General features: G+C 40.5%; 2 protein-coding genes across 3 annotated transcripts in view; both read left to right on the top strand.

The window, feature by feature from the left end:
• LOC310634418 (synaptonemal complex central element protein 1-like) overlaps positions 1 to 6,790 on the top strand; it is a 55,109-nt gene extending 48,319 nt beyond the window's left edge. Inside the window, exons 9-12 of the mRNA XM_083352787.1 lie at positions 1,406 to 1,463; positions 4,725 to 4,839; positions 5,315 to 5,404; positions 6,333 to 6,790. Of these exons, the coding sequence (XP_083208913.1) occupies positions 1,406 to 1,463; positions 4,725 to 4,839; positions 5,315 to 5,404; positions 6,333 to 6,390 (321 nt within the window). The 3' untranslated portion in view covers positions 6,391 to 6,790. The remainder of the gene's footprint in view (positions 1 to 1,405; positions 1,464 to 4,724; positions 4,840 to 5,314; positions 5,405 to 6,332) is intronic.
• A 6,202-nt stretch (positions 6,791 to 12,992) lies between these two features.
• The window catches only part of CXXC1 (CXXC finger protein 1), a 34,153-nt gene continuing 31,479 nt past the window's right edge, over positions 12,993 to 15,666 (top strand). For both annotated transcript variants that reach the window (XM_083355050.1, XM_083355049.1), the window contains exons 1-3: positions 12,993 to 13,125; positions 13,703 to 13,818; positions 15,207 to 15,307. In XM_083355050.1, the coding sequence (XP_083211176.1) occupies positions 13,123 to 13,125; positions 13,703 to 13,818; positions 15,207 to 15,307 (220 nt within the window). In that variant the 5' untranslated portion in view covers positions 12,993 to 13,122. The remainder of the gene's footprint in view (positions 13,126 to 13,702; positions 13,819 to 15,206; positions 15,308 to 15,666) is intronic.

The following is a 15,666-nucleotide window of genomic DNA, read 5'->3' as shown; positions in this document are numbered from 1 at the left end:
CGTAGTCAATCTGATTTCTGTGTTGACCGTCTGGTGATGTCCATGTGTAGAGCCATCTCTTGGGTTGTTGGAAAAGCATGTTTGCTATGACCATCGTATTCTCTTGAGAAAATTCTATCAACCTGTGCCCTGATTCATTTTGTACTCCAAGGCCAAACTTGCCTGTTATTCCGGTTATCTTTTGGCTTTCTACTTTAGCATTCCAATCCCCCATGATGATAAAGACATCATTTTTTGGTGTTAGTTCTATAAGGTGCTGTAGGGCTTCATAGAACCAGTCAATTTCATCCTCTTCAGCACCAGTGGTTGGGGCATAGACTTGGACTACTGTGATATTGAATGGTTTGCCTTGGATTCGAACTGAGATCATTCTGTCATTTTGGGGATTGTATCCCAGTATTGCTTTTCCTACTCTTTTATTGACTATGAAGGCTACTCCATTTCTTCTGAGGGATTCTTGTCCGCAGTAGTATACCTGATGGTCATCTGAACTAAATCCACCCATTCCTGTCCATTTTAGTTCGCTGATTCCTAAGATGTTGATGTTCAGCCTTGTCATCTCTTGTCTGACCATGTCCAGCTTGCCTTGGTTCCTGGATCTTACATTCCAGGTTCCTATGGAGAATAGATCTTTACAGCATTGGACTTTCCTTTCACCACCAGACACATCCACAGCTGAGCGTCCTTTCGGCTTTGGCCCAGTCGCTTCATTCTTTCTGGCACTACTAGTACTAGCCCTCTGCTCTTCCCCAGTAGCATATTGGACGCCTTCCGACCTGAGGGGCTCATCTTCCAGTGTCATATCTTTTTGCCTTTTGGTACTGTCCATGGGGTTTTCTTGGCAAAGATACTGGAGTGGGTTGCCATTTCCTTCTCCAGTGGATCTCTCAATCTAGCTAACACTTAAAGAGATGGGATTTTTAGTATTAAAATACATATAATTAATGTAAAAACATTATTCTTATTTGTATTACTTTTATCTTTTACTGTGATATTTTTCCGATTAACATCCTACCTTTCATACTCCTCCCTCATATTAATATTTGTTTGATGAGTAAAACTGGAGGCTATTTATGCATTTAAATATGCGTTTGATTAAAAAATTATTTATTTAATAAATATATACTTAACCATTTACCCCGTGGGACAAATATAATTTATCTCTGATTTTAATTGGGTAAATAGCATGAGTGGAAAGGTTGGCTTCTTCCTGATGCTACAGCACCTGTCTATTAGTTTTTGTTTTTGCTGACCACATTATATAGATATTTAAATAATTTACTTTAAATTTGGGAGATTTTGTTTAAAGTGGGGAGATTTTTTTACTGATTTCCTTCCTCATATCTACAGCATGTTTCTTGTTGTTGTCTTGTTTCTTTTCATGATATCATCTTCTACTTTTCAGGCCAGGGAGAAACCAATGGCTGACATGAAAGAGAGTAAGGAGCAGTTACTACGTGAAGGTGTGAAAGAGAACGTACCATTTGGGGCATTTAGTTAATTTAGATTACCCAATCTAAAATCATTCCAAATGATGTTTTTTTAAATCAGGAATTCAGGATTTCAGGAAATGTGCTGTTCCATAGGGCAGGTGTTCTGACAGAGAAAATATACTTTTTGGGCCCTACTATATGGCACTGTTTCATCTGAGCATCATCATCAAAGACCCCAAACATGCTCATTCTGTTGGTTCTGGTGGGGTGGCCAGATATATTTTGGCACAGATGCTCCCTCAAATAGCCTATCCATGCACCATGTAGATTTTATAGGTAACTACCTACACCTTTAGGACGCGGTGGCTCAGTGGGTTAGGACGCTGAGCTTGTCGATCAGATGGTTGGCAGTTTGGCGGGTCGAATCCCGAGTGCCGCGTAGCAGAGTGAGCGCCTGTTACTCGTCCCAGCTTCTGCCAACCTAGCAATTCGAAAGCACGTCAAAATGCGAGTAGAAAAATAGGGACCACCCTGGTGGGAAGGTAACAGCGTTCTGTGCGCCTTTGGCATCTAGTCATGCCGGCCACATGACCACAGAGACGTCCTCAGACAAGCGCTGGCTCTTCGGCTTTGAAACGGAGATGAGCACCGGCCCCTAGAGTTGGAAACGACTAGCACGCATGTGCGGGGGAACCTTTACCTTTACCTTTTTACCTACACCTTAAATTGCATCCAGATGCTTTTGAGAACAAATTCAACTTCTAAAGCACTGCTGTAACACAGGCATACTGTACTGAGATATGCCCAGAACTATCCACACTGTTGCATTCTGGACCATCTACGGTTTCCAAATGTGTTGCCCCACTCCCATCACACACATGCATGTACAGCAAGAGTCTGCAGGTGTTTATTCAAACTCCCCAAACAGATCCTCCGAAAGCACACTGTTGCACAGGTCTGGATTCCAAGCTTAGCATGGCAAGAGTCATTGGGTAACACAGTCCAATAGGCACATACAAAGTCCAGGAAAGCAGTCCACAAGTCAGGATATACAGCACAAGCACACAAGGCACAGAACTGGGCCTGTTGCTCCAGCAACCTCAAAGTCCTCAGGGTGGGATTAAGTAGGCAATGCCGGTGCAGCCCTTCATGAGAGGCGAGGTTGCCTACTTGCGACTAGTCTAGCTGACTGACATTGTGCCTGTCTCCTCTCTGTTCTACATGTCCTTGGATCAGGAAGAGGTGTGGACTTCACCTTCTCCTCATTGCTAATGGGCAGCAGCTGCTCTTGGTCCTCTCCTGGCACCTCCTGGCCAATTTGCTGCAGCTATGGGTCACCTTGCTCAGCCACAGCCTTATAATTCATCCGATCGACCCAGCTGAGGCTGCTCTGTCAGGCTAGCACTCTTCGAGACCCGATCCTGACCAACACTCAGCTCTGGCTTTCCTCTGCCTACTCAAACTCACCTTCCTCCTCTGAACTTGCACCTGGAGAGGGGTCTGGGTGACAGATCCATGACACCAAATCCCCTTTAGGGCTAGCCCTCTGCAAAACACAGTGCAAAAGCCCTAGGTGTTCTGAAAATGTGATCTGATTGTAAATACACATATGCACAGAAAACTGAATAGTTTTGCACTACAGGTAGTCCTCAACTATGACCACAAATGAGCCCAAAATTTCCGTTGCTAAGCAAGACAATTGTTAAGTTACTTTGGCCCATTTCATGGCTTTTTTTTGCCACACTTGTTAAATGGCTCACTGCAGTTGTTAAGTGAATCTTGCAGTCATTAAGTGAATCTTGCTTTCCCCATTGACTTTGCTTGTCCGAGCAGATAAGGTTACAAATGGTGATCACGTGCCCCTGGGACAGTGTTACTATCATAAATACATGTCAGTTGCCAAGCACCCGAATTTTGTTCACATGACTATGGGGATGCTGCAACAGTCATAAGTGTGAAAACTGGTCATATATAATTTTTTTCAGTGCCATTGTAACTTCAAATGGTCACTAAAAGAATGGTTGTAAGTCGGGCACCATCTGTAGAGTCAATAAAGTGATAGTGCTGCATAACAAATGTGGCAGGTCTCTGTGTATGTGTGTGTGTGTATGTGTGTTTGTGTGTGTGTGTTTTCTGAGGTTTTCGCGGGTGTTTGTATGTAGATCTTTGGTCATTCAGGTTTTTCCCCACGTAGAATTGAAGGTGTAAGAGCAACGTTTCGACGAACTCTCATCCGTCATCCTCAGGCTGGTGGCTTCAGCTTCGTTCTTCTGGGAGAAGTGTGTGGTAGTGGCTGTTTGTTCCTCTTTTTTAAACTGCCAGAGGGGGTGTGTTCTGTGATTGGAGGTGTGCTCTGATTGGGTGGGGGGTTATCTGTGTTCTGATTGGGTGGGGGGTGTTTTGAATGGGGGCTGTGTTCTGATTGGGTGGGGCTGTGTTTTGAGTGGATGGGCTGGTCTCAGCTGCCAGCCTTAGACCTGAACTGGTGAGTTGTGCTGCTTTTGTTCGGCTCCATGTTTGTGGTGGTGCCATGTTTTTATAGTGGGTGTCAGTTTGCTTATTGTGTGCTTTGGAGGGGTTTAAAGTGGCTGATGTTGCAGCTGTAGTTAGGTTTCTGTTTTGTGGTTGTGTATCGTTATCGTTGTGGGTTCGGATTTGCTTTTTGAATGGTTGTGTGGTGGTGATGTCATGTGATGTTATCATGAGTTTGGGTCTGGTATCATTCTTGGGCCCTAGCAAGGTAATCTAAATAGTTAACAAGCATTTAACATATATGTGTAAATATATATATATGGGACGCGGTGGCTCAGTGGGTTAGGACGCTGAGCTTATCGATCAGAAGGTCGGCAGTTTGGCGGGTCGAATCCCGAGTGCTGCGTAGCAGAGTGAGCACCTGTTACTCGTCCCAGCTTCTGCCCACCTAGCAGTTCGAAAGCACGTAAAAATGCAAGTAGAAAAATAGGGACCACTACGGTGGGAAGGTAACAGCATTCCGTGCGCCTTTGGCGTCTAGTCATGCCGGCCACATGACCACGGAGACGTCCTTGGTGAACTTGAAACTATATTCAAGTATAATTTTTTGTCTCTGGAAAGCTATGGTTATGGCAGTGTCTCATTATAAAGGAAGGAAGCTTTTGTCCAATGCCCGAGATCTCTCCCAGCATTAATATAGCACTGCCACAAAGTTAATTTCTAATCTACTTTAAAAGTACCTTCAGTTTTCAAGGCAGGTAAGAATTCTTATGTGTGATGTGCCATAAAAAGGACTTATATGTTGTAATATTCCATTAGAAAAACTAATCCAAGAGAAGCTGGCTCATGTTCAAGATGAACTGGATTTGCTGAGCCAGGATGCATTTAGTGAAGAGAGGAAGTTTCTGAAAAGCCAGGCAGCTGCATCTACGTTGTGAGTATACAGTACTTCCGTTCTCTTCTGGGATAATAACATTTAGAAATATCTAAGAAAATTTGTTCCTTCCAAAGGATATCCAAGAAACTACCTTTTAACATTTAAAATGAACTGTAATAGCAAGTAAAAGTCCCAATAATAAATAAATAAATAAATAAATAAATAAATAACTTTTTAAAAATAAGTAAAAACTTTCCAAGAGTAAAGTTATTAATTAATTAGTTGCCCTTCTTTGAGGGAGATGGGCAGTTTAGAAATGAGATAGAAAGGAATGAATGAATAACTAAATAAAATAAAATAAATTATACATGCCTTGAGCAAAATTACATGAGACATTATTAAAAGCTCTGGAATGCCTCATATTATTTGTAATTTTGGACTGTTGGAATAAAAATGTATATGCTAATAATTTCTCACCACAAAAGCAATTAAGATCTTGATATAACTCTTATTCACACCTTTTCATTTCCAGGGAGTTATTTCAAGAGGAAAACAAAAAAGCAAAAGATTATCTTGAAGCAGCTTCAAAGTACAATTCTGATTTGCAAGAGAAATGCAACAAGTGAGTGGAAAAGTGGGGATGTATTTTGCATAAGTAAACATATAATTAATCTTCTACAGATTCATTTCTGAAAGATGAGAATTTCTAGGCAAGGGAGTAATTATCTTTGGACTATGGTGCATTATATATTTGAAGCAGATTCAAAATATAAATTTTATGTATTTATAAAATCTATTAGGATACAAGCAAAAGTGCCCCCCAAGCCACAGCCGGGCAAGACACCTGCCTGCCTGCCCGGCGGTGCTCTTCCTCCTGTCTGAGGTTTTCATTGTTATGAGCATTTCTGTGGAGGATTGGCAGCGGGGGTGGGGTGGGGGGGGTGTTTGTTTTTTATTCTCCCCCCTCTCTGCTGGGTGGTTGCAGCAGGTTTTGGTCACTTTACATGACCCTGGGACACTGTGACCATCATAAATATGAATCAATTGCCAAGCATCTGAATGTAAATCACAAGTCCCTGGAGATGCTGCAGCTGATTGGCGCTTCTTCTGGGCTCAGCAGACGCACTGGGATCAGCGCCGAGCTCCAGCTGGAGCCTGGTGCTGATCCTGGCGCTTCCGCTGAGCCCTGACAGCCCTGCAGCTCCAGCCGTCTCTTGCTCAGGCTTGTGCAGTGCTGCCACCGGTTCAGCTCATTCCCCTCCCCTAGTACCACTTTTCTAGGTTGGTTGCATACCACCTGCTAGGTGCCAATGCACCACAGGTGGTACCCGTACCACTGGTTGAAAAGCCCTGCTCTAAAACGAAGATAACCACCTCTGCCATCTATCAGGATTCCTACTCCTACAAGTTTTATTTATAATTATAAAAACTTCGTTTAAAAAAAATGAAAACATGGCCACTAGCTTTCTGTCTCCTTTTGTTTGCTTTATATTTACTTCTATTTTGATCCTATTTACATTGTTTAACTTCAAGTATTTAATTTACTTCAGGCTAAGAACAGAGCTGGAAGTCTTTGGGATGGAGGATGGCAGCATTAATGAAGATTAGTTTGTAGTCTGCCATACAGGAAGAAATGTAATATTTTAATGAATTCTTTATTTAACATTTAAAGTACTTCCATACTGTCTATAAAGCAGGACGGGAGCAGCCATTTATCTGGTATTCTAAAATAAGAGAGATTATTAACACAATAAGACTTTTAAATAAAATTAGAATGGAATGAACTCTTATCCCAAAATTTCTAGGCTGCAACCTAAGTGTCCTTGCTTTCTACATAGAGATGTAAAGGAGCCGGAAACTCCTGCATTCAAGGACCAATATTGAAAACTTTGGAATCTTATGCCGTACTAGATATGAGATCATGGGCACAAAATGAAACATTGGTTTCTGAAAATTTTAATAATTAATTCCTATTCACTCGCTCTGATGTATTATCATAAGTAGGGCCTGCCCCCTGGAATGAGGTTCCCTTGAGATCTGGACGGTCTCTATCCTGCAGGTGTTTTGAAAAACACTGAAGATTTGGTTCTTTGCTGTTCTGTACCAGCCTGCTACCGGCCCTGCAGAAAAGGCAGGGACAACCCCTTTTACAAGAAGGCAAGAGGCTGGAACTAAGCCTGCCAAATTTATTAACATAAAAACATAAACAGAGCAGACAGAGCAAAGAGAACAAACACGAACCATGAAACAGGAGCTATTCAAACGGTTGCCTTCAGCAAACCAGCCCTCCCACGCATTCCCCTTTAAACAGTTCAGGGCGTGGCTTCTCTCTGCCTCCTTCCGAGGTGCCCCATTGCCTTCCTCTGTTTACTCCTGATTGACTGCCTCCTGTGTCGGGCGTCCTTGAACAGGGCCAGCTGTGGGTCATCTTCATCCACGCTGTCAGGCTCACACAGCTGGGTCTGCATCGTAGCCAGGTGGGAGGGGCCTGGCTGAGGGCTCTCATCAGCAAGCTCTCCAACCCCCTCAGCAACCTCTCCAACACCCCCATTTTGCTATCTTTTACTCCTTTATTTTTATTAAGATTTTTTTCCTTGCTTTACTTTTTATTTGTGGATTGACCAGAGTTGCTGGGAGGCGAGCAATATATAAATCTCATAAAACAAATCAATCAATCAATCCAGTCAAAGCCTCAATAAAACATTGAAATGCTGCAGCTGTGAGGAGATAGTGCACAGTCTTTCTCAGTTGGCAGGAACTTTTGCTTTCCCTGGCCTCCTGGTTTCTTGAGTTTGCCACTTTTAGTGGATCTTTCAAAGGAAAGACACCCTGATGGCTTTGCAGCTTCCACTCCACTTGAATTTGCCCATGACCAGACAAAAGTATAATGTATGAGAATTTATATGAAAGCAATTTATTGTATTGATCCACTGTGAAGTTGGCAGAAGAGCAGTCCATATCTTCAAACTGCTTCTGATGAAATGGTAGTGTGGCAGTGTTCTTAGGCCTATCTTGATCTAATAAACACTAAAATTAATTTTACCTCGATCCATACAAGGATAGAGGAAAGATTAAAAGACTATAGAAATAATTTCTTAATTTTACATCTCTCTCTATTCCCATCCCCGTGATAGGTTTGTGTCTACAGGAGGAGCTTTGCTTTAGCATTGAGAGAAATCATCTCCATGGAATATTGGATGTCTTGCTTCAGTCTTAAATTTGTGGCAAACCATTTGCTGTTAATAAATTTCCGTTACCTCTGCTGTTGTGAAAATGGTCTAATGGGATTTTTTGTTTATTTCTTGTTGTTATTGATGCAAAGTACCTCTAGATCAGCAACTTTAAAATGTGTGGACTAATATAATTGGCCGGAGAATTCTGGAAGTTAAAGATCACACATCTTAACGTTGCCAAGGTTGAGAAACAGTGATTTAGATATTAGAGTTTTACAAATCATTTGAAACAGATGCTGCACAAAGTGCATTAACAATAAATGAAAGATTTGTCATTAAAGCATTAGCATAGTGTTCTTTTCAGCTTTGCACACCTATTTCAAATTTCATGTGTTTATACCACCAATATTTCTTGGACCCCAACAAAAAAATACAGCCATCCCACACATTTACAAAGGCATAGCTACTTTAATGCTCCAAACAGATATCCTTCATTTGCACAAGTGTACTTTACAGTACAAAGTAGCCCTTTTGAATACTTTACATAGCCTTTCCATACAAAGAAAATAATCATTTGAAGTTAATATGGATTTTTATTAGTATTTATGTTGCCTAGGTGTACTGTATATACACAAAACTTTCCCCAAACAAGTATCTTCTTGATGCAACATGATTTGGTTATTATGGCAGGAACTATGAAAATTACACTCTATCCCTTAAAAATCAATAGTGCACTCTTTTGAATTACTGTTATCTTCAATTAAACAATTTTAACTTTTTTTTTGAAAGCGCTAGCACAATCAACTTCTCTTGAGCAAAAAGAAAAACATTAGAAGGTACATTCAAATTGAAAGTGCGTTAAATTGCTGCAAGGACAAAATTTTCACGTCTTGTATTTTTTTCCTTTTTTAAAAAAAATTAAAACCCATATATTATCACTAAAAATTATTCACATAAAAATGACCTCCAAATGTAAAATCACAGCAATTTAAATGGTTGCTAGGCATTGGAAGCAACCTGATAGCACATAATCAATCAATATATGAAAACAACTATACTGTAATTGGAATCCATGTTTCAAATCCTTAGTATTTTGCATTATGGATTCCACAAACTAAACAGGCAGGAAGAATGAAATCCTTCCATGGCATGACCTATTGACATGTAAAGAGTTATTATGTTTGCCATAATCTGAGATTCTGGTTTGTTTGTGTAAGGGTTGGTTTTGTTTTGTTTTGTTTTGTTTTGAAATGTGAACCGCCCCTATCAGAAATCAGTGCTTCAATTGCTTAAGGTCAAGTCCAGCAGAGAAAAATAATTCAATCCAGTGTTCTGTTGCCAATTTGTTATAACCTCTAGTCACTGAAGCAGAGGGAGAGGTATGAGAAAAGTCTTTACTGATGGTGCAAGAAGATAAAGACATTATTTCACTTTTTATTTCTTACTATTCATCTGGAGCTAAGTAAGTCACAAAGTATTACTCTACAGCCTTATTCTGCAAATAACACGTTACATCTTTTTATCTTAGCACAGCTATTCTGAGGTACTTAGGGCTATCAGGCCTGATCAACATATCAAAATGTAGTTATTGTTCTGATTTAATAGTCAACAATACAGTTCAAAATTCAAATATCATACATCCAATTTTAATGAGAAATCTTAGAAAAATTAATCACATCATGTATCATGCTGGCTACAAGGTCATCCCAACTAAAACATTTGCTGACTATAAAAGGGTACTAAGGTAAATCAGTCTGAACAAATATATTTTAATTTCATGGGGGAAAAACAAACAAACTCAAAAATAGCTGCTATAATTTCAGATATCTTGAGATAATACTTGCAAAAAACTTGAAGTAGTTTAGAAAAGAGAATATTGATCACTTGGTTAGGAAATTAAAATGAGAATGAGGGGTCCTTGGTGCTCACAGCTTGGTTGTTTTCTTGCAGATGTTTCATTTCTCAAACATTACTCAAACTAACACCATTAGCACTACTGTAGTATGTAGTGAAGTTGGGTCTCGCTTTATATTCTAGTGGCTTGTCCTGTTAGCATTGGTAGGAGTGGTCTCAAGTGGAATCAGTAGCACTCCCACATATATACAACCCAAAATATGGATCAAGTTTATAGTTGATACCTTTACTATAATAGAAAAGGACCAACTAGAGAACACATATGAATCCATCCACAACATCTTCAAAAGAATCCAATTCACAAGGGGAAAAAGAAAACAACAATATGATACTTTTCCTGGATATCCTTATCAGCAGACACCTCTGTGGCAAACTAGAAACACGTCTATAGAAAAGTACTATAGCAAGTACTTCATTACCAAAGTAGTAACCCAACCTCTCATAAGAGAAGTTGTGTAAGAACACTATTCAGATGAGCACAAACACACTCAGCAACCCTGAACATAAGAAAAAGGAAACAGATAATCTCTATAACACCTTGAAACAAAATGGGTATCCATGCAACTTCATCAAAACGTGCTTGACCACTCAACCCAATATAACACAACCAACACAAGCTATATGTTGGGTGTTGGTTTGATCTCCGAGCTTGGGGATTTAGCTGCAAATGTTTCATCTTCATTTGGGAGGACATCTTCAGTGTGCTTTGAATTCAATTCAAAGTGCACTGAAGATGTGTGTGGTCCCCCCCCAATGGAGACAAAATGTTTGCAGCCAAATCGCCAAGCTTGCAGATCAAACCAATAGCTCAATCCCGAGCTACTAATATTCCAACACATTACAACAAGCTATAAGGATAACACTGTCACACATCAAAAACATCTCAGAAACCAGCAATAGACTATTACAACCATGTGGCATCAGCATAGCACGCAAACCAACTAAAGCTTTTCAAAATATCCTAGTAAACCAAAAGACCCAGGAATCATTTACAACAGGGGTCTTTAAACTTGGCCCTTTTATGACTTGTGGAATTCAACACCCAGAATTCCTCAGCCAGCGTGCCTGGCTGAGGAATTCTGGGAGTTGAAGTCCACAAGTCATAAAAGGGCCAAGTTTGAAGACCCCTGATTTACAATATACAGTGTAAAGACTGCAACAGCCACTACATAGGACAGGGGTAGGCAACCTTGGCTCTTTAATGACTCATGGACTTCAACTCCCAGAATTCCTGAGTCAGCATAGCTGACTCAGGAATTCTGGGAGTTGAAGTCCATGAGTCATAAAAGAGCCAAGGTTGCGTACACCTGACATAGGACAAACAGAAGACTAGCAGAACATATCCATGAACACCAACTAGCAGTCAGAAGACATGATTAATCTCACAACACACGAACAGACAGAGGTAACTTTATTTGGGAAACTATTACCAAGCTAAGTCCAAAAATGCTAAAGAATTCCTGGAAGCCTGGCACTCTGACAAATCAGCCATCATTAGGCATAGACATAGACATAAACAACATCTACATACCGTACAAAAGAGACAATCAACAAGCCAAAAAGAAAGCAAAAAGACCAAAACACCTCCCCACCATCTATCAACACCCAGATGAACATATAACACCAAGATTAACCTCAGACCAACAATCAAGAAGTAAACCATACCCCAGTCAAGGAACTGCCAGGCAAGCTAACAGTAAACAGCCCAACGAAATAAGCACCAAGACCACTCCCACCAACACTGACAGGGCAAGCCATTAAAATATAAAGAGACAGCAAATCCCACTCCTTAGTAGCCTCGATGATGTTACCTAATTTGGGTAACGAAACATCTGCAAGAAAACAACCAAGCTCTGAGGAGCACCCCAGAACCCGTCATTTCAACGTTGTGCTACAAATATTCTCTAATGGTAAAAGGAGAATTTAAGATACAAGATATTTATGATATACATGACGAGTTTTGCTGTAGCTAAAATTATTTCCCACCCAGGCTACTCATTTTTATTCTCGTAGTAGTCAATATTCCCAGATTTGATGAAATGGGATATGTTGCTTGATATTTTCATTCATTGTGCATACAGCATGAAGAACAGCTGCAGGACTTGGGTTTGGCTAGTCTAAAGAAAAGAAGAAATAGGGGAGACATGATAGCAGTGTTCCAGTATTTGAGGGGCTGCCACAAAGAAAAGGGGGTCACATTGTTCTTCAAAGCACCAGAGGGCAGGACAAGAAACAATGGTTGGAAACCCATCAAAGAGAGAAGCAACCTGGAATTAAGGAGAAGCTTCGTAACAGTGAGGATAATTAACCAGTGGAACAGTCTGCCTTCAGAAATTGTGGGTGCTCTATCCCTGGAGATTTTTGCAACAAATGAAAAGGTGTGTGCTTTCCAAATGTTAAAATATATTACGGTGAGTGTCATATTAAACAGTATCACGACTTCGTTAAGTCACTTTTCTTGTATTATAAGAAAACTATCACGTGTTTCTTAAAACTAAAAAACTTATTTAGTGGAGCCTGGATCAACAATCGCATAGGGAGACTCCTAATCTTGGTCCTCTCCGGATGTAAAATCCTCTCCATCCTGAGCTAGCATAGGATTGCCTCGACCATTATGAACGTTGAGAATCGTAGCACAGCGTAACAATAATGGTTACGGACAACGGGAAATGTAGCTCTACCCCTCTTAGAAAGTCCCAAAGTGGGTAAGGCTACACTTGGTCTATAACAGGGGTAGGCAACCTCGGCTCTTTTATGACTCATGGACTTCAACTCCCAGAATTCCTGAGCCAGCATAGCTGGCTCAGGAATTCTGGGAGTTGAAGTCCATGAGTCATAAAAGAGCCGAGGTTGCCTACCCGTGGTCTATAAAGTCTGAGTGCTTTGTTTTTCTCCCAAACTCCGAGGAAACAGATTAGTCGAGCTCCTCTCTCCAAGACAGGAGGTTATCACTCTCACTTTCACCCTCGTCTCCTACAGAGGGCGCTAACTATTCTGATGGGAATAATTCCGGAATTCGTCCAGGCTCGCCGGGAAATGGCTGCGAGAATCGGCCATCTTTGTAAAGGGCAGAAAAGGCTCTCTCGCTCTCTTTCTCTCGCTCTCTCTCTCCCTCCTCCCCCCCGCGACACGGATGTTATTTCTCTCTTTGAGCGAATGGTAGCGGAAACGGAGACGAGCAGGCCATCTGCCTTCCTGCTGTCTGGCCCCTTGTCTTGATTCGGAAGAAGGGAACTGGCCGGCTGGAGAGATCATGGTGAGCGGATAGTCGTTACGGCTGCATTTCGATCGCCTCTGATCCTATCAGAGCAGGGCCATTTTACGGCAAGGATGTTTGATCGAAGGGCAGTGGAAGAGGAAGGTTGCAGCTTGGGGGAAGCGAGAGTCTTCCGGAGTCTCTTCCGAGTTTTTCCATTAGTGGGACCGCTCAGTGGGTTGACCAATGGTGAAAATTGGACTTTGTAACCTTTGGAAAGAAAATGGGGCTTATGGGATCTGTGGAACGAGACAATTTGTCTGTTGAGCCAGACTTGCTGCTTCTATCAGCACATTTTTAAAGCTGGATAAAGAGGATTTTCCAAACCTTTTTTTTTTCTCCCAGCCTCTTTTGTCGGGGGCAGGGGCTCAACACAATTGGGCTTCCTTGAAATTTCACCCGGTTTATCACATTCAGGGATAAGATCTCATGATCTCCATTTATCCCTAGAAAATATATTTAAGATTTTCCATTGCTTCATTCAAATACTTGAAATAGTGCAATTTAAAGATCAAAATTTCCTACTTTTAATGTCCATGTCACTGTTAATTCTTTCTGTTTTTTTCTTGGAATTCAGGATGAATTTTCTGATCCTGATTTGGCAGTTATGGGTGAGGAATCAAAATCTGAGAATGGAGAGAATGCTCCTGTCTATTGCATCTGTCGCAAACCTGACATCAATTGTTTCATGATGTGAGTATTGTTGGAAGGAATAAAAGAACTTGATCATGACAGCTCTTTCACATGTTAATGAGGTTGCCTTGGCGATGGCATCCAGTGCAAAACCCTTTTGCCAGTATAATATATGCTGGTTTATCTCTGCAAGGTCTTCTGGAACATGTTCTTTCTAAAAAGGAATATTTTTAACTATAAAATTTAAAAACTTTGTTCATTCTGAAGAATACTTTGCGACATAAAGATACTAATGGCATATTAAAAGGGGAATATGAAAAGGGCAAGAGAAGGGCAAAGGGTACAATAAAAAGAAATAAAAAAGAGTTCTCTATTGAATGAAGTAATTGTGAGGGCAAATTACCGAATATTTCCCAAATATTGGAAAAAATAGAAAATAATTAGAAAAATACCAATTACAGTAGATTAGGGCCAATTCTAAACATATATCCAGAGGTTAAAGCCTTTAAGAACCTTGATGCCTGGGGCATACAGAGCATTCATACTGAAGAAGCTATATCTGTCTGATAATTTGAAGAAATATTATTCAATAGCAAGTGAACATCATTAAATCCAAACAGTGCTTCTAGAGATTAAGGTGAATGCACAAAAAAGCACTACGACAAATGTTGAATGTCTTGTGAAGTTATTATGGATTTAGGATAAGAGTCATCTAACAGGAAAAGGCCACTATATGTGATAGCACAGAGATGGCCAAACTTTAACATGACAAGGTTTACTTTTGCTTTTTCCTTTATTAGACGGACACGTTCTGTAAGTTGCAAAGTTGTGGTTTGTGCCTCACCTAGAATTAATGAATGGAGTTCTTTGGATCCTATGCTGAGCCTGGGAATTTATTTTTAGGACCACAACTTTTAACTTTTTCCCCTAATTGCGCTTTTATATGAGGATCTTAAATCATGAAAAAAGTATCTTTATTGCCACTATTAGATATTTGAGAGGTTCAAGAAACTCTTGATCTTCTGAAGTTCATCTAGATATTTATTATTCAACCTCTCTCTCTTTTATCCACCCCTTTCCAATAGAATATGTTATGTTTTTTAAGAGTTCCCTGTTATGCTTAGTTTGTTTGAGCTAGTTTGGCTAAGACCTCAGGCTGGAAACTGGGAGACCTTGAGTTCTAGTCTTGCTTTAATCACAAAGCCAGCTGGGTGACCATTGGCCAGTCACTTTGTCAGCCCTAGGAAGGAGGCAGTAGCAAAGCACTTCTGAAATCTTGTCAGGAAAACTGCAGGGACTTGTCCAGGCAGTCATCAGGAGTCAGCATTTTCTTGAAGGCACACATCCAACTATAGTTAAGTAGATGGTGAGCCCTCTTGTACAAATTCTCAAATGCAGAAGAAACTTGGTTAATGAATCCTTACTTCCTCTTCTTTTTCTCTCTCCAGAGGCTGTGACCATTGCAATGAATGGTTCCATGGCCACTGCATTAACATTACTGAGAAGATGGCAAAAGCAATTCGGGAATGGTACTGCATGCAGTGCCGAGGTAAGTTTAAAATCCTTTGTGTGTGCGTGTGTGTGTGTGATAAATCTGTGTCTCGTGAAGACATATATGGACATGTCCTTAAGCGGTGTGCTAAAAACTTAGAATTTATAGAGTTTTCCCCCCCTCCAACTTAATAATATTTAAAAATGGCAAAACATGCTCAATAATGAATTCTTTAAAAAAAACCTCCTGATCTTTGAATCTATATAGCAAAGCTTTTTGTAGAATATAAAAATACTTTAAGAATAATTGTTCCATATAATAACTAAGATTGACTAAGTGCAGCATAGCATGAACTGGTAAAAACTCAGTTTCCAGGGACAACAGAGACCCAGTTTGGTCTAGTGGTTCTGACCCAG

The sequence above is a fragment of the Vipera ursinii genome (genome assembly GCF_947247035.1).
Source record: "Vipera ursinii genome assembly, chromosome: 2".
Classification (NCBI taxonomy): Eukaryota; Metazoa; Chordata; class Lepidosauria; order Squamata; family Viperidae; genus Vipera; species Vipera ursinii.
Note: the sequence above shows the minus strand (reverse complement) of the source record. Positions and strands in the feature narration are given on the sequence as shown.